At 42.9% G+C, this 21,247-nt stretch overlaps 1 protein-coding gene across 1 annotated transcript in view; it reads left to right on the top strand.

Moving 5' to 3' along the window:
• The first annotated feature begins 7,530 nt into the window (after positions 1-7,530).
• Positions 7,531-21,247, top strand: part of DEK (DEK proto-oncogene) — a 39,293-nt gene continuing 25,576 nt past the window's right edge. Inside the window, exons 1-5 of the mRNA XM_050788671.1 lie at positions 7,531-7,915; positions 13,533-13,634; positions 13,879-13,988; positions 15,303-15,397; positions 15,906-16,026. Of these exons, the coding sequence (XP_050644628.1) occupies positions 7,771-7,915; positions 13,533-13,634; positions 13,879-13,988; positions 15,303-15,397; positions 15,906-16,026 (573 nt within the window). The 5' untranslated portion in view covers positions 7,531-7,770. The remainder of the gene's footprint in view (positions 7,916-13,532; positions 13,635-13,878; positions 13,989-15,302; positions 15,398-15,905; positions 16,027-21,247) is intronic.

Here is a 21,247-nt window from a genome sequence, read left to right as displayed (position 1 = left end):
TATAGAGATGACTTCCCTGTTTTGTTTTGTTTTTTAACAGCAAATAAGGGCAATAATACCAAGGATCTATGCTTCTCTATTCCTTTATTCTCATTCCATGGAACAGTTGATAAGATATACTAAAGAAATGTGTTACAAATAATACTCTTAAAGTTAGAGCAAAATTAGTTACTAGGAGCAAAAGTTTGCTAGCCATTCATCCTTTGTTCTCCAAGTTTTCTAAGCCTCACCACCATTTCCCTTACCTCCTCCAACTGCTTACCTTGAGGGTCCTCCCTGACCATAGTCGAGCCACAATATCTACTTTATTATCAACTGACTGGATATTATTGCATTCAGATATTTTTCAAACCCAATCTTAAATAGCTACACTGTACGCTTTGGCTAACTCACTCCACCAAAATAGAGTATGATATCTTGTTTTTAGAAGAACCAAATGTGTCAGTATATTTATATTTATAACCAGGTTTAAAAAAGAATCTGGTCATCAGCTTATTCAAGCCATGTTAGTTTACTGACTTGGTATCACTGGACCTTTTTTTTTCTTTTGAGATGGAGTTTCGCTCTTGTCTCCCAGGCTAAAGTGCAATGGTGCAATCTCGGCTCACTGCAAACTCTGCCTCCCGGATTCAAGCAATTCTCCTGCCTAAGCCTCCCGAGTAGCTTGGATTACAGGCATGCACCACCACGCCCGGCTAATTTTGTATTTTTAATAGAAATGAGGTTTCTCCATGTTGGTCAGCCTGGTCTCGAACTTCCAACCTTAGGTGATCCGCCCGCCTCGGCGTCCCAAAGTGCTGGGATTACAGGCGTGAGCCAATGCACCCAGCCTGGATGGTCTTTAAATAGCATCCAGACAACAAACTCATGCCACTGTCTAAGAACCAAAAGGGAGTGCACTTTAATTAAACAAATATTTTAAAAGTATTTACTATGTGTCAGGCACTATGCCAAGTACCAGGAGGGAATAATAAAAGGAAGCACAGGGCCTCTGCCCTTGAAACTTACATTTTTTTTTTTTTTTTTTTTTGAGACGGAGTCTCGCTGTGTCACCCAGGCTGGAGTGCAGGGGCGTGATCTCGGCTCACTGCAAGCTCCGCCTCCCGGGTTTACGCCATTCTCCTGCCTCAGCCTCCGAGTAGCTGGGACTACAGGCGCCCGCCACCTCGCCCGGCTAGTTTTTTGTATTTTTAGTAGAGACGGGGTTTCACCATGTTAGCCAGGATGGTCTCGATCTCCTGACCTCGTGATCCACCCGCCTCGGCCTCCCAAAGTGCTGGGATTACAGGCTTGAGCCACCGCGCCCAGCCGAAACTTACATTTTGGGAAAAATTGATCTGTGTATGTAAGAGATAGATTATGTGCATGAGAAAGATCCGTATGTGTGTGCAGTTTATATAAAAACTTCTCACAGGCAAAAGGAGGGAAGTGTTTTAAGAACCAGGGTTTTCATAATTGCCAAAATAAAACCAACATATTCTCAGGCACATCCTCTGTTCATCCCAATTGTCCCAGATATGGTTGCAATTAGCCCTTCTGTGTCAGAGACAGCAATACTCATCAGCTACTTCCTGTGTGCCCTATATTGTCTAAATTCTTTGTGGTTAGGTGGGATCATATGACTGAGCTGACCAATGAGCAGAACCACAGAACAGCAGGTATGGGTTCTCCTCCTGCTCTCTTCCCCTACCACCATGAACACGATGGACATGTGTTAAGATAGTAGATCTACAAGATCAAAGTAGCCTAGAGCAATGAGTAAACCACATGAACGGAAGCCCTGGAGAATTGCCTGAACTGACAGAGATTTATAGAGCAAGAAAAAAACTTGGCAGTTAGGCCATTGAAATAGCCCGTTTTATCCTAATATACTTTCTCATCACATTAACCAAAAAATATTCTGGATCTTCACAGTAAGGGTTTATTTTGGCTGGCATTCATTCATTCAGCAAAATACTTACTATGTGGTAGGTACTGCTTTGGGTGCTGAGAATACAGTGAAGAACAAGACAGAGTCTCTGCAGCCTCGGGGAGTTTACATTTGTGTAACCAGGTTTAAAAAGAATCTGGTCATCGGCTTATTCAAGCCACGTTAGTTTACTGACTTGATATTACCAGACTTTTTTTTTTTTTTTTTTTTTTTTTTTTGAGATGGAGTTTTGCTCTTGTCTCCTAGGCTGGAGTGCAATGGTGCAATCTCGGCTCACTGCAACCTCTGTCTCCCGGGTTCAAGCGCTTCTCCTGCCTCAGCCTCCCGAGTAGCTGGGATTATAGGCATGTACCACCATGCCCGGCTAATTTTGTATTTTTAGTAGAAACGAGGTTTCTCCATATATATGTCTGGTAGTAAATAAATAAACAAAAATAAATAAATAAAATTTTCTGGTAGTGATAAATGTAATAAACAGAAATAAAGTTATTACTGATTGGTTCTATACCCTTCTCACTAAGCTTCACCCTTCTCATGTCTTTACTTCCCTCCTTATTCAGCTCAGATTCTGTAGTCCATCACTACCTTCCTTGTCCTGTGTGTATCCTCAACTCACTTACCCTTTTCTCCTTCCTTCTTACTTGCCTAGCAAAATCCCCATCTGGTTAAATGCATTTTTTGGATGTTGTTGTTGCCATCTTCGTACTTACTCCCAGGTAGCTGAATATGGCTGGAGAAAAACAATAATGCTGACTGGTCTCACTCTCACTTTATAGTCACTGATCCCAGAGAGTCCTTGCAGCTACATGGCAAGCCTAAAACATTCCCTAATGCATCCATCTCCCATTCTTCTACATGATCACTTCACATTTCCTCTGTCCAAAAACCTTCAACAGGCTCTCTCACACTCACTCACTGTCAATAATATTGCCCTGGATTTTACTGAGAAACTTAAAGGAATAAAAACTTCAAAAACTCCCACTTACATCTGCCAACTCCTGCCCTGCATGGGTACTCAAGTCCACTGTCTTTCCTCTTGTTACAATGGAACAGCTTTCTGTTGTCCTTTTTAAGGACAACTCTTCTACTTGTGCACTAGATCCCATGTCCTCTCATCTCCTGTGGCAGACATGGAGATGTGTCACCCAGATGCCTCTTCAAGGAAGAATCTGCTGCCCAGCTGCAGACCTCAGAGTTAGCAGGCAGCCTCCATCTGTCAACTCCTTCAGGATCTGCCACAGCCACTAAAGTGGAATCACTTCAGTCGAGGTCACACCTTCCTGGGGCTGCCTGCATGCAGTGACTAAGCAGTATGGGGATATAAAAGTTCAGCCACTCAGGATACCCTGAAGAGCAGCACTCCCTCCAGAGCTCCCCTCGTAGCTGTCTGAAGCTCTGTCAAGCCAGCTTTGCAGTTTGACCTCTTCCTCTGCCAAATCTTGCTTCTTCCCCCTTCCCTTCACAGTTCTTCACCTCTAATAAACACCTGGTGTCCCAAATTCTGTTTCAGCTTCTGCTTACAGAGAACCCAACCTGACCTACCTACTATAGATTGGCTTCGGCTACTGTCTCCTCCTTCTCTTGTACCATCAGTGTTCCCTTCTCCACTAATTCATTCCCATCATCAGACAAACATGTGTCTCCTTTCTTCAAAACCAAACTCCCTTTGAACTACTGCTCCTTCTTTGTTCTCCTGTACAGCAACATTCCTGGAAAGAGTGTCTGAATCCATTCTTTGCCTACCTGTCTCTCTGTTATTCCCACTCCTGGCACCTTTCTACTCACCACCCCGCAGAATAGTCCATGCCACTGATAAAACAACATTGGAACATCCAATGGTCAGTTATCAGTTCTCGTCTTACCCGACCTTTTATGAGCATGTGACTCAGTGGATCATTCTCCTTCAAAAACACGCCTTTGTCACTTGGCTTCCGGGACACAATTTTCATGTAATTCTCTTCCCACTTCACTGGCTACAGTTGCTCTTCTCTTCTCCTTTGCTGGTTCCCCTCTTACTCTTGAACCTCTGAACACCAGAGAGCGCCAAGGTACGATTTTGAACATCTCATCCCTACCTATGTTCACTATTAGTGATTTCATTCAGTTTCAGGGCTTTAAATACCATCTACATGTTGACAACTGCTACATTTATTTCTTGAGCTAGAGTTTCTTCTGCTGAATGCCAGACTCTCAAATCCAACAGCCACTCCTGAATCTGCATTTTAAATTCTAACTAACATGTCTAAAACAAAACAACTCATTCAAAACTAACATGTCTAAAACAAAACAACTCATTCCCACCTCCTCCACTTTCCCCTCTAAAACCATCCTGCCCACCCCCACCCGCGAGGTCTTTCTCCTTTTAACGAATAGCTACTTTTGTCCTTACAGTTGTTGAACCAAAAACCCCAAGGTCATCATTGACTTCTAGCTGACTCTCGTGCCCCACATCCAAAACTTTAGAGAATTCTTTGGAATAACCTAGTCGGTCTTCAGAGCTCTCATTTTCTTAGGATCTTTTCAAATGTCATCTTATTAATAAGACGTTGCTTAATTGTTGAATATGTAAAACAAAATCCCATCCACCCTACTGGTACTTCCTATCTTCTTTAACTTGCTTTACTGCTATCACTAATCGTCATAGAATATATATTCACTTGCTCATTGTCTTGATGGCAGTGGCAGCCTATCTGGAGCAGCCACTGAGGGGATGCCAACTGCAGCGTGGAAGGCGTAGCCAGAGCTGAACACTCCTCAGAGCCAGCAGGGCCCAGGAACACACAAGAGCCCCGTCCCCTATCAAGTTGGCAAGGCAGGAGACCCATGTTCCTGGGCACAGCTGCAGTTGTCCAGCCACAGCTCTGGACCCAGGCATCCCTGCAATCTTGGGGGCCCAGGAAGCCTCTGCCCCTGCAGACTTAAAAGTACCTGCTCCTGAGGTTGCAGTGAGCCAAGATCACACCACTGCATTCCAGCCTGGGTGACAGAGTGAGATCCTGTCTCAAAAAAAAAAAAAAAAAAAAAAAAAAAAATGTGCCTGATGCCAGGTATCTACCCTCCACCCACTCCCAGGGCCCACTCCATGGCAGAGCAAAGTTGTGGCCCAGCATGGGCACTGCTGCAACCCAGCTGGGTGTGCATGTGTTCACGGCAGCACTGACACACCAGCCCCCTGCCGCCTCGGCCGCCTCTGGACTTTGGGCACCGACGGGTGCAAGAAAGAGGCTGGTGGGGCTGAGGGTGGCTCGGCGTGGGCCTGCAGGTACCCCTCGGCACAAACAGCCTGGGCGCCACGGGTGACATGTTGATGCTGGCAGGCAGCCACCTTCCTGGGAGGAAAGGGATAGGTCCCTGCCCATCTTCAAGCCAGGGATGGCCTGAAGCCTGGGGGACCCGGTGGCTAATTCCAGGCAGAGTCTGCAAGCAGCCCAGAGCGAGAACTTATGGTGCCTTTTCTGGGCCCACCCATGGACCAATCAGCACACGCTCTGGGTCCCTTCTGGGTCCATAAAAACCCCAGACTCGCCGGGTGCGGTGGCTCAAGCCTGTAATCCCAGCACTTTGGGAGGCCAAGACGGGCGGATCACGAGGTCAGGAGATCGAGACCATCCTGGCTAACACGGTGAAACCCCGTCTCTACTAAAAAATACGAAAAAACTACCCGGGCGAGGTGGCAGGTGCCTGTAGTCCCAGCTACTCGGGAGGCTGAGGCAGGAGAATGGCATAAACCCCGGAGGCAGAGCTTGCAGTGAGCTGAGATCCGGCCACTGCACTCCAGCCTGGGCGACAGAGAGAGACTCCGTCTCAAAAAAAAAAACAAAAAAAAAAAAACCCAGACTCAGCCAGAGGTCAGGACTACCAGCTGCAGAAAGGAGTTACCCGGTTTGGTCTCCTCAACTTGTCAGGACGACCTGCCTACAGAAAGCAGCTGTCCACTTCGGGTCTCCTCTCCACTGAGGGCAGGACACTAGTCGGGACAACCCCCCTGCAGAAAGGCGCAACCCACTTCAGGTCTCCTGAGAACTGTTCTGTCACTCGGTGAAGCTCCTGTCCACCTTGCTCACCCTCCAGTCGTTTGCGTGCCTCATTCTTCCTGGACACAGGACCAGAACTCAGGGACTGCCAAATGGTAGGACTGAAAGAGTTGTAACACAAATAGGGCTGAAACACAACCCCCCACTCCCAACCACATTTCAGGCAACAAGGAGAGACGAGCTGTAGAGTTTGGATAGGATTTGAGTGGAATCAATAGTGGGAAAAATGGTATACAATTTGAGGGTAGAAATGACACTATTTGTGTATGTTTTGGAAGGGGAACAAAGGGAAAAGGGAAGATTCAAAGGAAATGTCAAATTTTTGTCCTGCAACCGGGAGTCCTAGCAAATTTCACTGATCACATTTCCATTAAGTCCACTGAGTACAAGGATCCTTTGGGTGAGCTAGTGGTTGAAGATTTGGGAGAAAATGAAATCACATACAAAAGAAGGCAGCACTGAGCAGGGAAGATACTTCTTTGAGTGTCTGCAGTGTTGAATGTGTAAAAACATTTGCATAGATGGCCTAGAACTCAGGTAGAAGGGTCTGGACCGGCCAAATTACCTCTACTATAGAACAGTGTGTGAAGGAGGAGAGGGGAAGGAATGGGGTGGGAGGGAGCCATTCCCCTTATATTTACAGGGGTGTAAATCTATGTGGTTGGCTATGTGAACCTTTAACGTGGCAGGTAGGATCTTTTTCCTTACGGTAGACCTTACAAGCGATGGGGTCCTCAGAAATACAGCAGATTTGGAAATTATCTATCACCCAGCACGATTTCTGGGGCATTGATGAGACGGCTGATTAATACCCCTCCGCCTCGGAGAAACACTGTAGATAGCGACTTCAGGGATCTCTCAACTTCTTTACCGATGCCCGCCGCGCCCCTCCGCGCCCGGGACTGCTCATCATCTTTTCCGGGAAGCGACGGTGAAGACAATAAACACGCAGGCCCCCTAGCGTCCTTCCGTTCCGCGCTGCCAGGCCGCCTCGCCTCCCGCTCCCGCCCGCCCCGCGGGACACAGCCCGCAAGCACTCCGGGGCCCGAGCGCCGACCGCACGCCAGGCGCAGCCGGGAAGAGCCCCGAGAGCGCATCCCTCCGCCCGCGGCCGAGGCGACCCCTCGCGGTCCCGCCCGCCCGGGCTTCCCGTGGAGGCGCCCGGCCACCCCGCCTCCCCCGCCCCGCGCCCGCCAACTCCCAGCTCGCGGCCCTGATTGGTCGCCGCATTCCCGCTCTCCTTCCCGAACCGCCATTTTGAAAATCTTGTTGATTCTGGGGAGCCGAGCGCGCGGCAGCGAGCGTCACGCCAGACAGCGGCCCGCGCGCCTTCTCCTCGGCGTCGGCCGCCGCCGCCTCCCAGAACCTCCTCGTGCCCTCGCGTGCCAGGCCCGTGGCGGCCGGGATCCGCGGTGAGGGCTGCGTCGGGACACCAGAGGCCCGGTTGCCCCTGCCGCGGCCGACGGGGGAGGGACGCGGCCATTTGGACGGCGGCCTGGGGCGGGGGAGGGGACGTGGAGGGCCGGCAGCTCGGGCCGGGCCGGGCCGGGAACACCGCAGGCCGGGCGGGCGCGCGCGCGCGCGCGTGGGCAGCGGGCGCGGTTTCCCGCCTCGGGAATCCCTGGACGGCGGCGGGCGTAGCGGGAGGGAAGCCGCCCCTGGGGACTGAGCGCTACGGGAGGAGGCAACTTTCAGGGCAGGTGTCCCGCGGGAAGGGTCGCATCCTTCAGGGTGGCCGCCGGGTCCTACCCGCAGGAGTAGGGGGACAGAGACGTCCGGCTTTCTCCCCGTACGAAGGTTCACAGCATGTCCGCCACGGCCCCTGCTGCGGAGGGAGAGGGAACCCCCGCCCAGCCCGCATCCGAGAAAGAACCCGAAATGCCTGGTCCCAGAGAAGAGAGCGAGGAGGAAGAAGACGAGGACGACGACGAGGAGGAAGAGGAGGAAAAAGGTGGGGGGAGTCGCGTCCCAAGTGATGGATTTTTCAGACCGAAGTTTTTTTGTTTTTTTCCCCCAGGAAACAAGTTTTCTTGCTCTTTTCGTGTTTAGAGGCGTAAAGTCGGAGTAATTTTCAGCGAGAACGTGTGCACAATTTATCTGCTTTTGTGCTGAGCGATGGCGTAGAATTGACTTTGTGAATTCCGGTTTTTAAAGTATTTGTTACCGTAGTAGTGATGTATTGGAGTGCAGCCGACTTCTCGCCCGCTCTGAATGCTCGTTAACATTTCATCGTTTGACGGGAAGTTTGTAGGTCTTGGATTTGATTTTTTTTTTAACTCCGTGTGTGCACCTTTGAAGTTGCTAAGTGGATGTTCTAATTTTGTCCGTTTCATGACACATCTTTTGCCTTTTGAAGTTATTGTAAGGTCTTAGTGCAGTCTGTTAAGACTGAAGTTATTAAGGCGAGACCTGTAAGTATTTGAATGCTTAAAAATATTTTTACATTTGCCAAAAAGTTTCCCTCCCTGGCAAACAGCGGTGAAAGCTGTTGCTACTTGAGAAAGTAGTTAAAAATGAAAAAAGTGAACTCTGAAAGAAAGTTAAATGTGAGCCCAGCACTGTCTCGGTTTCGAACCTGAGTCTGTTTTAAGGGAGGGCGTTATGAACCCTGATTTGACTGGAGATGTGAAACGGAAACTTAACAGAATGGAGGAGTGTGCCGCGTCAGTTTATCCAGGATGCATGCAGTGTCTGTTTCAGGTGTACCCGCTTCTTGACTGTTTCCAAACATTTAAAAATCCAAGTCGCGTCTCAGCGTTCTTTGATATTAGCCTAGTCTGAATTTATTTCGTATAAGTCGCGTCTCTCAGCATTCTTTGATATTAGCCTAGTCTGGGTTTACTTCGTATATGTTTACGACTCAGGCACACTTGGGAAGAGGTTGAAGCTCTCTCTTCCTAAACCCGGATTTTTTTTTTAAAGCCTCAACCAGCCTGTGGTCACAATCTGGGTTAACATTACAAGATGTGCCTTTTGTTTGTTTAAAGTGGTATGTGCCCTAAGAAGGGCATTTTTAAGTAAAGCATGGCTTTTTGAGTATAAGTTTTTATATAAACTATTGCTTAATATGTTATTTTAAAATTATTTTTAATACAACAGCAAAACTGGGTGCACTATCTCACTACTAGCCAAAGAGGCTCTGCACTTTTTCTCCAATTTTTTGTTTGTATTTTAGTCTTTTTGTGGGGGCAGGGTTGAGATGCCAAAGAAATGGTGAATTTTTTTCATGTCAGGAAAGAATTAGAGAAGTCATGTAAATATACTGTAAATGGCCAACGCAGTAATGCTTGGGGAACAGTTGGTAGTTGAAATAATCCCATGTTTTGTTCTAGACACATTATTTTTTAAAACATGATTTTGTAGAAAGTTTATCCCCTAACAGTTTTATTGTAGCTCTGATTTATTATTCTTTTTACTAATTTGAGGTGTTTGTGGGACATGTAGGATTGTGAAAGTTTTTATTCTACTTAACCCTGAATATTTAACTTTAGAATTGAGGCATCATGGAAGCCAGACAGTGAAATACTTTCTGTATTAGGATTTTTTTCTTTTTTTTTGCGTTGCTATAAAGAAATACTTGAGGCTGGGTAATTTATGGAAAATAGGTTTAATTGGTTCGTGGTTCTGCAGACGGTACAAGAAGCATGGCGCCAGCATCTGCTTCTGGTGAAAGCCTCAGGAAACTTCCAGTCATGGCAGAAGACAAAGGGGGAGCCGGCATCTCATTTGGAAGTTGGAGCAAGTGGTAGGGGGAGGTGCCACGCTCTTTTAAACAAACAAATCTTGAGAGAACTCACTTATCACTAAGAGTTACCATGCTAAGCCATTCATGAGGGATCTGCCCCCATGATTTAATCACCTTACCAGACCTCACCTCCAACATTGCAAATCACTTTTCAACATGAAATTTGGAGGGGGCAAACATCCAAAGCATACCATTGCACCCCCAGTCCCCCAAATCTCATGTCTTTCTCACATTTCAAGATTCAGTTGTGCCTTCGCAGTAGTCCCCCAAAGTCCAGTCTTGTTTCAGCATTAACTCAAAAGTCCCAAGTCTATAAGTCCAGAGTTTCATCTGAAGATGAGTTTCTTCCACCTATGAGCCGGTGAGATCAAAAACAAGTTATTTACTCACAGGATACAGTGATGGTACAGGCATTGGGTAAAATTTCCATTCCAAAAGGGAGAAAGGCCAAAAGAAAGGTGCAGTAGGCCCCACACAGTCTGGTTTGGCTTATGTTTGGTTTTTGGTTTTCTGTGTGTGTTTGTTTTTTGAAACAGAGTTTTGCTCTTATTGCCCAGGCTGGAGTGCAGTGGCCTGATCTTGGCTCACCGCAACCTCTGTGTCCTGGGTTCGAGCAATTCTACTGCCTCAGCCTCCCTAGTAGCTGGGATTACAGGCATGTGCCACCACGGCTGGCTGATTTTGTATTTTTAATAGAGACAGGGTTTCTCCATGTCGGTCAGGCTGGTCTCAAACTCCCGACCTCAGGTGATCTGCCTGTCTCAGCCTCCCAAAGTGTTGGGACTATAGACGTGAGCCACCATGCCTGGCCTACAAGTCTGAATCCTAGCAGAGCAGTCTTTAAATCTTAAAACTCCCAAATTATCTCCTTTTACTCCATGTCTGGCATCCAGGGCATGCTGGTACAAGGGGTGAGGGGTCCCAAGGCCTTGGGCAGCTCAGGATGCAAGCTGCTTGTGGCTCTACCATTCCAGAGTTTGGAGGTGGCAGCGCCTTTCTCACAGCTCCACTAGCCAATAGAGCCTTGGTGGTGAATCTAGGGGTCCACCCCCCCGCCATTTCCTCTTCTCACGGCCCTACTAGAGGTTTTCTTTTTGTTTTTCTTTTGGAGACAAGGTCTCACTTGTCACCCGGACTGGAGTGCAGTAACACTATCTCAGCTCACTGCAAACTCTGCCTTCCAGGCTCAAGCAATCCTCTCACCTCAGCCTGCCCAGTTGCAGGGACCACAGGCGTGTGCCACCGTGCCCGGGTACTTTCTGTATTTTTTGTAGAGGAAGGGTTTTACCATGCTGCCCAGGCTGGTTTCAAACTCCTTACCTCAAGTGACCTGTCCGTCTGCCAAAGGGCCTGGATTGCAGGAATGAGCCACCACGCCTGGCCCTGAGTAGCGGTTTTCTGTGAGAGTTCCACCCCTGCAGCAGGCTTCTGCCTGGACACCCAGGCTTTCTCATACATCCTCTGAAGTCTGTCCTAAAAAGGGCGGTCAGGTTAACCAAAATTGGCAGTGATTTTGGTGGAAAGGGAAGTGAGAGAAATGACTAGTAAAAGATGACTCTTTTAAGTTTCTGTCTTTGGCAGGTGGGTGGATGGTATTAATGTTTTTTGAAAAAAATTCAGAAAGTGAGCAAGTTTGGAGATGATTATGATTTTTCTTTTGAATGTTTTGAGTTTAGGTGCTATAGGACATGAATTGGAGCTGTCCAAATGACAGACAGGCATATACTGTTGGTTCTCCATATCTGTGGGTGCCTCATCTGTGGATTCAATCAACCACAAATTGGTAAAAATGGATGGTTGCATCTGTACTGAACATGTTCAGATATTTTTATTCCCTAAACAGTACAGTGTAACAACTGTTTACGTATCAGTTACGTTATATTAGTCATTATGAGTAGTCAACAGATGATATAAAGTATATGGGAAGATGTTCATAGGTTATATGTAAATACTACACAATTTTTTTTTTTTTAAAGTAAGGGACTTGAGCATCCGTGGATTTTGGCATCTGAGGGATGTCCTGGAACCAATCCCTCATGGATACTGAGAGACAATATTAGTTAATATGAATCTCAGATGAAAGTTATGGCTTGGAGATTGACTGGGAAGTCATTAGCTTGTAGTTGGTAATCAGAGACAAGCAAATGGTTTAAATCACTAAGTTGATGAAGTTGAGTGATAGTAGAGGTTGTTTTAGTGTGTTTTGTCTTCATTCTGTACATGGCCAGAATATACTTGTTGATAGCCCTTTGTCCTGAAGTATTCTTTCTGTGCAAATCCTTATACTACTAAATCTAAGTTGTCTTTAAAAGCCAGCGCACATGCTTTGTTCCTTTTTCCCTAGTCCCAAAATAATGAGTTCCTCCTCAGTGCACAGCAATTTGTTGGTATTATATCTTTCTTAAGATGTTTTATTATCTTTTATGTTGGTGTATATTTATGTCTCATTTCCTTAGTAGCATCTCTTTCAAAAGATGTGCAGTCTTTATCATCCATTTATCCCCTCTTAGTATTGAGTGCAGCTGCACAATACAGACATTGAATAAATGGCAGAACCTCGAGCAATGTATAGTATTCTTTTATCTGACTTTATTTCATTCAAAAAATGATTTTATGTTAGATAAATGGAGCTTAATGTTTTGAATTTTGAAGTATATGCTACCTGTTTTCTAGATTTTTTTTTTTTTTTTGAGACAGGGTCTCACTGTGTTGCCCAGGCTGGAGTGCAGTGGCGTGATCTCAGCTCACTGCAAGCTCCGCCTCCTGGGTTCACACCATTCACCCCCCTCAGCCTCCTGAGTAGCTGGGACTACAGGCACCTGCCACCATGCCCAGCTAATTTTTTGTATTTTTTCGTAGAAGGGAGTTTACTGAGTTAGCCAAGATGGTCTCGATCGCCTGACCGAGTTAGCCAGGATGGTCTTGATCTCCTTACCTTGTGATCCACCCACCTTGGCCTCCCAAAGTGCTGGGATTACAGGCGTGAGCCACTGCACCTGGTCTTGTTTTTTTCCTTTCTTTTTTTTTTTAATGGAGGTAGGGTCTCAATATGTTGCCCAGGCTGGTCTCAAACTCTTGGGCTCAAGCTATCCTCCTGCCTTGGCTTCCCAAAGTGTTAACATTATTGGCGTGAGCCACTGCACCCAGCCGTAGATTTTTGTGTTTTTTTTTTTCCCCTTTCTCGACTAAACAATTTAACTTTTTTCAGAGTGATTTATGGCCATCATTATGAATGTTATTCTAAACTACAAAGTAATGCCCTCCCAGTTGATTGCATTAGATGTAAACTTGGAGAGTTTTATCTTATCCAGGTACTTCAGGCTGTTCTGCCTGGAGGTCTTTATTTGTGTCTCTTTTGTCAGTTGACTAAATTATTAGTATTCTCTGTATGTCTTTTGAAGTTCATAATCTCTCAGTTCTAAATTTGATTATTTCTGAAGTACAGCAAACTGAATCACAGTTATTAAATAGAATTATGTCCAAAGATTAAACAGAGCTAGATTTATTTCACAAACGAAGTGACTGGACTGTAATGGCAATAATTTTAGTTGGATAAAAATTAGTTTGCTTTCTAATTTTTTTTTTTTTTAACTGAGTCCCTGTGAGTTTGCCAGGTGAGTAAAATGTTAGTCTGAAAAAATTTTCGTGGTGCTCTATTAACTAATCAAGTGTTGTCATCATTTATGTTATTTGCTTTCCAAAACCATGCCCAGAGGAAGAATAAAGTGTTAGGTTTTGGGACTTTGTTCTACATGTTTATCTAATAAAGTTAATACAATGTTTAAGCTTTTTGTTAATTAAGAAATACTAAATTAATTTCCAGAAAAGAGTCTCATCGTGGAAGGCAAGAGGGAAAAGAAGAAAGTAGAGAGGCTGACAATGCAAGTCTCTTCCTTACAGAGAGAACCATTTACAATTGCACAAGGTGAGTTTCTTCTAGCTTTCTTTGATTTTGTGGTGAAAATGTCTAAATTTGTGAAAATGATGGTTTATAGCTTAGTATCAGCAGAGTAGTGTTTTATACTTTCATTATAATTTTATTTAATTTGCTTTGTAAGAGCAAAGTTACATGTAAATTATGCTGTGAAAATAATTCCTATTAAATTAACTTTGTAAAATGTATTAGTAAGCCATGGGTATTTAATTGTGATTTTTTTTTTTTTTTCTAGGAAAGGGGCAGAAACTTTGTGAAATTGAGAGGATACATTTTTTTCTAAGTAAGAAGAAAACCGATGAACTTAGAAATCTGCACAAACTGCTTTACAACAGGCCAGGCACTGTAAGACTGTTTTACACTTTAAACCTACTTGTATATTACTTCACAATGGAATCAGTTTCTGTAAATGTTAGTGATCCACTAGTTCAATTTCCACACTTTATGACTGAGCAGACTGAGATATATATTTATTAAATGATTTATCACAGGAAATATAGCTGAATATTAGCAGTTGGATTATAATATCCAGGGCTCTGTCCCTTTTTTTTCTTTTTTTTTTTAAGACATGGTCTCACTCTGTCACCCAGGCTGGAGTGCAGTGTGCAATACATGACTCACTGCAGCCTCAACCTCCTGGGCTCAAGTGTTCCTCTCACTTAAGCCTCCCAAGTAGCTGGGACCACAGGCGTATGCCACCATATCATGTCTGGCTAATTTTACTTTTTGTAGAGGTGGGGTTTTGCCATGTTGCCCAGGCTGGTCTTGAACTCTGGAGCTCAAGCAGTCCTCCCACCTTGGCCTCCCAAAGTGTTGGGATTACAGGTGTGAGCCAGTATGCCCAGCTCTAGGGCTCTTTCTCCTGTAGTAGTTTTTATTCCAAACTGAAATTTCAAATTATGAAATCCAAATTATGATGGTTTTAGTGACCTTTAAATGTATTGAAAGAAATTCATGTTTTTGGATTTTCTGGTCATTCAGAATAAGTGATTTGGTATAATTGTATCACATTTTTAGCAAATACCTGATAAATTGGATGATAGTTTTTTGCTAAAGGATTATTATACTGTACATAAAACTTAGTATTTTATATAATTGAGGAAACTGCTTTAGGTTGTACATGGGCAAAGTAAAGTTGGGTGTTAGAATGCCTGAAGTAGAATAGAATGTCTGACGCATGACATAATTTATTTTCACGTCTGTTAATCTCATTTAATCCTTAAACCAATCTAATTTACATAAGTCCCATAACTAGTAAACAGTATTAACTATAAAGTCCTTGATTTGGAAAAGAAGAATTACTAGTAACTTTATTACTTATGAAAAGGATATCTTTTTAAGTAGTAACTTTCCACATCCTCTGGTACTGTCAGATAACTTTTGATTGTGGTAATAATTCCCCAGTGAAAATTTGTTCAAATCGTTATTTTCAGAGACTTGTTTGTAGGATTTTTATAATGTTATTATGTTAGTAACATATTTTTCAGTTTTGAACAAGAAATGTTGAATGTTGAACCCGTATTGAATTGGTTGACTGTTGAGCCAGTATTGTTACAGATAGATATGAAAATAAAGATGTTGGCTTTGAATTCTCTTTGAATTTATTCTTGTGTATATTACTGGGTAGTAAATAGCGTTAATAATAAGGAACATTTTCAGGTGTCCTCATTAAAGAAGAATGTGGGTCAGTTCAGTGGCTTTCCGTTTGAAAAAGGAAGTGTCCAGTATAAAAAGAAGGAAGAAATGTTGAAAAAGTGAGTTATGTTTATAAATACTATATTTTAATCAATATGCTTTAAGTTTATTTTTTAATGTTAAAAAAATCACATTCGGGCCAGGCACAGTGGCACACACCTGTAATCCCAGCACTTTGGGAGGCTGAGGCGGGTGTATCACCTGAGGTCGGGAGTTGGCGACCAGCCTGACCAACATGGAGAAACCCTGTCTCTACTAAAAACACAAAATTAGCTGGCCGTGGTGGCACATGCCTGGAATCCCAGCTACTTGGGAGGCTGAGGCAGGAGAATCGCTTGAACCTGGGAGGCAGAGGCTGCGGTGAGCCGAGATTGGGCCATTGCACTCCAGCCTGGGCAACAAGAGCGAAACTCTGTCTCCAAAAGAAAGAAAGATTCAGAGAAGCATTGGCCACTTTTTAAAATGTATGTAAGTCAGCTAATTTGGTTGGCTTTCCCTTTATATTGTGGAGAACATTTGTAAGCTTTCCTATATTAACACCTTGGTTTCTTCCATTTTCTGTTTCAGATTTAGAAATGCCATGTTAAAGAGCATCTGTGAGGTTCTTGATTTGGAGAGATCAGGTGTAAATAGTGAACTAGTGAAGAGGATCTTGAATTTCTTAATGCATCCAAAGCCCTCTGGCAAAGTGAGGATCAATTTTTACTTTTTTCATAAGAAATCAGTTATTCATAGCCTCTTTTTTATACGAAACAAAAATTGATTAATAACAGCATTGCTGTCAGTATTTATTAATATCTACATTCAAAGAATATAACTTCTGTTGTTGTATCTGCAATAATTTCCTGATAGAAATAATACAGATGCCATAGGGATGTGTTGCTTCAGAAAATCAGATACAAGGGAATAAGGTTAAGAATAGTGAATTAATGTCAGAAGGGACAGAAAGTACTAGTAGTCAGGGTTAGGTATCTAGAAGATACTGGAAGAATGAATAGAGGTTGGGCTGAGGATGAGGTGCAAGGCTGGAGGGAAGGGGTGCAACCTATAATCAAGTGAAGACAAAATGGGGAGTATATTAGAACTGGATGTTTTCCTGGATCCTGGAATGAATTATTTAAAAGTGACATTTAAAAGCTCTTACAAGTTTCCTGTATTGGGTTTCCAGAATCCGCAGCAGAGCCCAGGAGCCGGAGAGGGAAGTAAAATGGCCTTATAGTTTTCTCACTCTTCCTAAAAGCTAGTCGATTTGCCCTAATTATTTAATGGTAACAAACAACATAGGTGACTTAAAATGTCTGTTGAAGTGTTATATGACCTTGTATTTTTAGGGTGATTTAGGTCTGTCAGCAAATGTTTTTCTATTCTTCCCGATCTTGACAGGAAAGGAGGTGTGAAGAGAGCGAGCAGGTCTAGGAGTTCAGGGGAATGCCATCTCGGATGGGAGAGGGCATTAAAGAATCAAAACCAGAAAATAGCTCTGGGACTTTGTTTTGGTCTGCCCTTGGTCCTTATTACCATTAGCTGCACGAGGACAGATAGAGAGCACTTAAGGTGTTAACTTTGGTTATACAACTACAAACACAAGGTGTATGATGATTTTTGGTGTTTTAAATTGGCTCATTGAAAGACGACAAAATACTTTTTTTTCCCTAACTTTTACTGTAGCTATACTTGTACTTTTTAAGGATTTAGTGTGAGGCAAGGTGATCACTATTTCCTCAGAAGCAGTTACTAAGTTGTTATGATGGATATTTTTATATTTATCTTTTTCTCAGTGGTTTTCCAATTTATTGGTTTCAGAATACTATTACTCTCTTAAAAAATTAGTGAGGACCCCAAGAGCTTTTTTTAAAATATGGGTTATTTTGATCTTCACTGTATTTGACATTAGAACTGAAAATTTTTATTTTAAAATGTTAAAAATAGTATTTTTTATGAAAAATAACTTTTCTTTTTTTTTTTTTTTTTTTTTTTTTTTTGAGAGGGAGTCTCGCTCTGTCGCCCAGGCTGGGATGCAGTGGCCGAATCTCAGCTCACTGCAAGCTCCGCCTCCCGGGTTTACGCCATTCTCCTGCCTCAGCCTCCCGAGTAGCTGGGACTACAGGCGCCTGCCACCTCACCCGGCTAGTTATTTTTTTGTATTTTTTAGTTGAGATGGGGTTTCACCTTGTTAGCCAGGATGGTCTCGATCTCCTGACCTCGTGATCCGCCCGTCTCGGCCTCCCAAAGTGCTGGGATTACAGGCTTGAGCCACCGCGCCCGGCCGTAAAATAACTTTTCAAAAGAATTAAAGAGTGGCATTATTTTATGTTTTTGTACATCCGTTTAATATCTGGCTTAAGAGAAAACAGCTTAATTACCATTTGCTTCTGTGTTCAGTCTTTTTTTATTGTTGTTTTGAGACAGATTCTCACTCTGTTGCCCAGGCTAGAGTACAGTGGCACAATCTCTGCTCACTGCAACCTCTGTCTCCCAGGTTCAAGCAGTTCTTCTGCCTCAGTCTCTACAGTAGCTGGGATTATAGGCATGTGCCACCATACCTGGCTAATTTTTGTATTTTTAATAGAGATAGAGTTTTGCCATGTTGGTCAGGCTGGTCAGGCTGAACTCCTGACCTCAGGTGATCCGCCCACCTCGGCCTCCCAAAGTGCTGGGATTAGAGGCATGAGCTCCCGCGCCTAGCCACATTCAGTCTTTTGCAGTGTATTGTTTTGCTTAAAATTTATGAAGGGCCTGATGGAGTAGCTTATGCCTGTAATCCCTGCCCTTTGGGAGGCCGAGGCAGGTGGATCACTTGAGCTCAGGAGTTCAAGACCAGCCTGGGTGACAAGAGTGAGACTGTCTCACGAAGAAATTAGCCAGGCACTGAGGCACACTCCTGTAGTCCCAGCCACTTGGGAGGCTGAGGTGGAAGCCCGAACTCAGGAGGTCAGTGCTGCAGTGAGCTATATTCATGCCACTGCATTGCATCCTAGGTGACAGAACGAAATCCTGTCTCAAAATATAATAAGTGTATGAAGAAAACCGAGCCTCACATAAAAAGAATGTTTTTAAAGTCCTTTTAGATAATTGTGTGTATTCTCTTTTTGATACCACACAATACGAAAACTACGTAAGTTGTAGTTTCCTAAAGGTTAGTTGTAATGTTTAATGTAGGTCTGAAACCATGTTAATTAACTTGGGTCTTATATATATAGTTTTGTAACATGCATTTACCATTTGTAAATATTGGTTCCCTGAATCATATCTTCCAAATGTTGGCATGTTTTATTGAACACTGTCATTAAATCATGCTCATTAATATAAACACCATCTCATCAGAAACGTTACTTAGGCCTTGGAAAACTATTAAGTTCGCAGTAGTAGATGTGAATTTTCCAGAATTCTAAATTTCCTCTTGAAATCGTAACATTTATCATTGGTGATAAATGCTGTCAGTTTTCCTTGAAGTGACAAGCTCACCTTGTTCATTTTTGAGGATCTTTATCAAGTACCTAAGTCTGAGTTAGCCATATTTGTTCTTTTAAAAAGTGGTGTTCTCTGGGAGGTGGAACTTGCAGTGAGCCGAGATCATGCCACTGTACTCCAGCCTGGGCGACAGAGCGAGACTGTCTCAAAAAAAAAAATATATATATATGGTGTTCTATGAAAAAGGAGCTTGGAGCGTGTTTAGCTCACAACTCAGATACGCAAATGCTTTTCCTTCAGAAAACCATTGAACTTCAATTGTAGCCATATTATGTATATCTTCCATTTTATCACAGATATTAGAAAGACATGTACTTGAGAGTTAGCACAGTAATTTTTGCTTTATCAAGGACATTATTAAGTGAAACCATTTGCCTTTTTTGTTCGTTTCTGCTTGTGTGTTGTGAGGAATACAATGACTAATATATGTTAATTCCTTCATTGGTACAAAGGTGCCATCAATTTTACCCACCTTTGCTTTCCTTTGCTTTTGCAGTTAGTACAAATGTCAACACAGTGAAAAGAGCAAATAAATAGTGTTGCCATTATTATGAAAATAGTTTCTACCTCATGGACTCCGAAAAAGGTCTCAGGAAACCCGAGTCCTTGAACCACACTGTGAGAATCTGTTTTTTCTTGTCATATAGAGTCTAACTCTTAACACCAGTTTTTCATATGTGACTCTGTGAGGATTACTCCTTAATCTGATGGTATCGAGCTCAGGCTATTTTCTTTTCTTTTCTTTTTTTCGAGACGTTGTTTTACTCTGTTGCCTAGACTGGAATGTTGTGGTATGATCATGGCTTAATGCACCTTTGACCTCCTGGGCTCAAGTGATCCTCTCACCTCAGCCATCCAAGTAACTGGGACTATATAGGTGTATGCCATCATGTGTGGCTAAATTTTACATTTTCTTAGAGATAAGGTCTCACTGTATTGTCCAGGATGGTCACAAACTCCTGAACTCAAGTGATCCTCTTACTTTGGCCTCCCAAAGTGTTGAGATTACAGGCATGAGCCACCATGTCTGGCCTAGAGCTATTTTCTATGCTACCAGAAGTTTCCTTTTTCTCCTCTTTAACAATTTTTCAGTTGTTAAATGAACACAGCATTAATCATTGATTGCTTTCCTATCCTTCTGTTGTACTTATTTTATTTGTTAATCAGATTTTGTTTCCAAAAAGAGGTAATGCTATTGACACTGGATTTTGATTAATAGATTTAACTATTTTTAGAGTCAGTATAGGAAAACTCTAAGGCATTTATATATTACTACTTTTTGGATTTTGGTTTTAAAACTCCTTGTTTACTTTTGGGAATTGCATTTTTTTTTATTGGCTGCTTGAATAATTTAAACATCCTTTCACTTACCTGGATAGATTTATCCAGAACCTGTTTCAGTCCTCATATTAATAATTCGATATACAGATTACATTCTTGCTACCTGTGTCTGGTTTCTGAACTGAGGTTGTGAGGGATATTATGTTTTTCTAATAAATTTGAGACCTGGAAATCATATAACAAGTAGTAAGAGCTTGGACAGTGAGAGTTAACTTTTCTCCAAACCGTGTCATCAAAGAATTTATCCACCTGGATTAAGGTTCTGATAATAGTTGATAATGGTAGTATCTCACATAGCAAGGATATGTGTATGCATTCACAGTTTCTTATAGAGAATCTTCTCTGAGAAATGTCTTTGATCCACCAACTTCAAGTTCCTGGAATGACCTAATTTGGCTGTTTCCTAGTGTACCTTCAGAAGGGTAGGTTGTTGGGGCAATCTAGAGGTTATCTTGTGGTTTGTTTGCAGAGAGCTCGAGGGCACCATATTATTACAAAGCCCCCACTTTTTCTTAATTTTGGGGTAGGTGACAGTGACCCCCCGAGACTGGAGGTTCCTGGGAGATAAAGGACCTGCCGTTCTACTCTGCGTGAAAAAGACTGCCTAAAGTTATCACAAACATTTACACAATTGGAAACCTTAAGGTTATGTTTTGGAATTTTACCTTAATGTTTCTGCTTATTGCAGAAAACAAAGTAACAAAGGTAGAAATAAAAGAAATAAAAGATGCTCAATCCCAGAAATAAATATTAATTCCGTAATGCGCATTTTCACATTCTTGATGTTAGGTAATTTTATGGTTTTCAATTTTAGAATTTAGCAAAACTTCCTTGAGAAAGCACTTAAAAATTAAATTTGTTGTTTAATCAACTCATTTTCCTCAGGTGATCTCTCCTTTTAAATATACATGGTTTGATTATCAGAATAATAGCAACATATTTATTCTTAATTAATTTCATAATTAACATACTTATCATTTATTGTATACCTAGAGGCATCAGTGAGAATATGATCCTGACATCATTGAAAGTGGAGGCCAGAAGTAATATGAATATAAACTTTATAGTTCATTCATAAATTCAAGATGTATAATTGG

The sequence above is a fragment of the Macaca thibetana genome, chromosome 4 (genome assembly GCF_024542745.1).
Source record: "Macaca thibetana thibetana isolate TM-01 chromosome 4, ASM2454274v1, whole genome shotgun sequence".
In the NCBI taxonomy this organism is placed as follows: domain Eukaryota; kingdom Metazoa; phylum Chordata; class Mammalia; order Primates; family Cercopithecidae; genus Macaca; species Macaca thibetana.
Note: the sequence above shows the minus strand (reverse complement) of the source record. Positions and strands in the feature narration are given on the sequence as shown.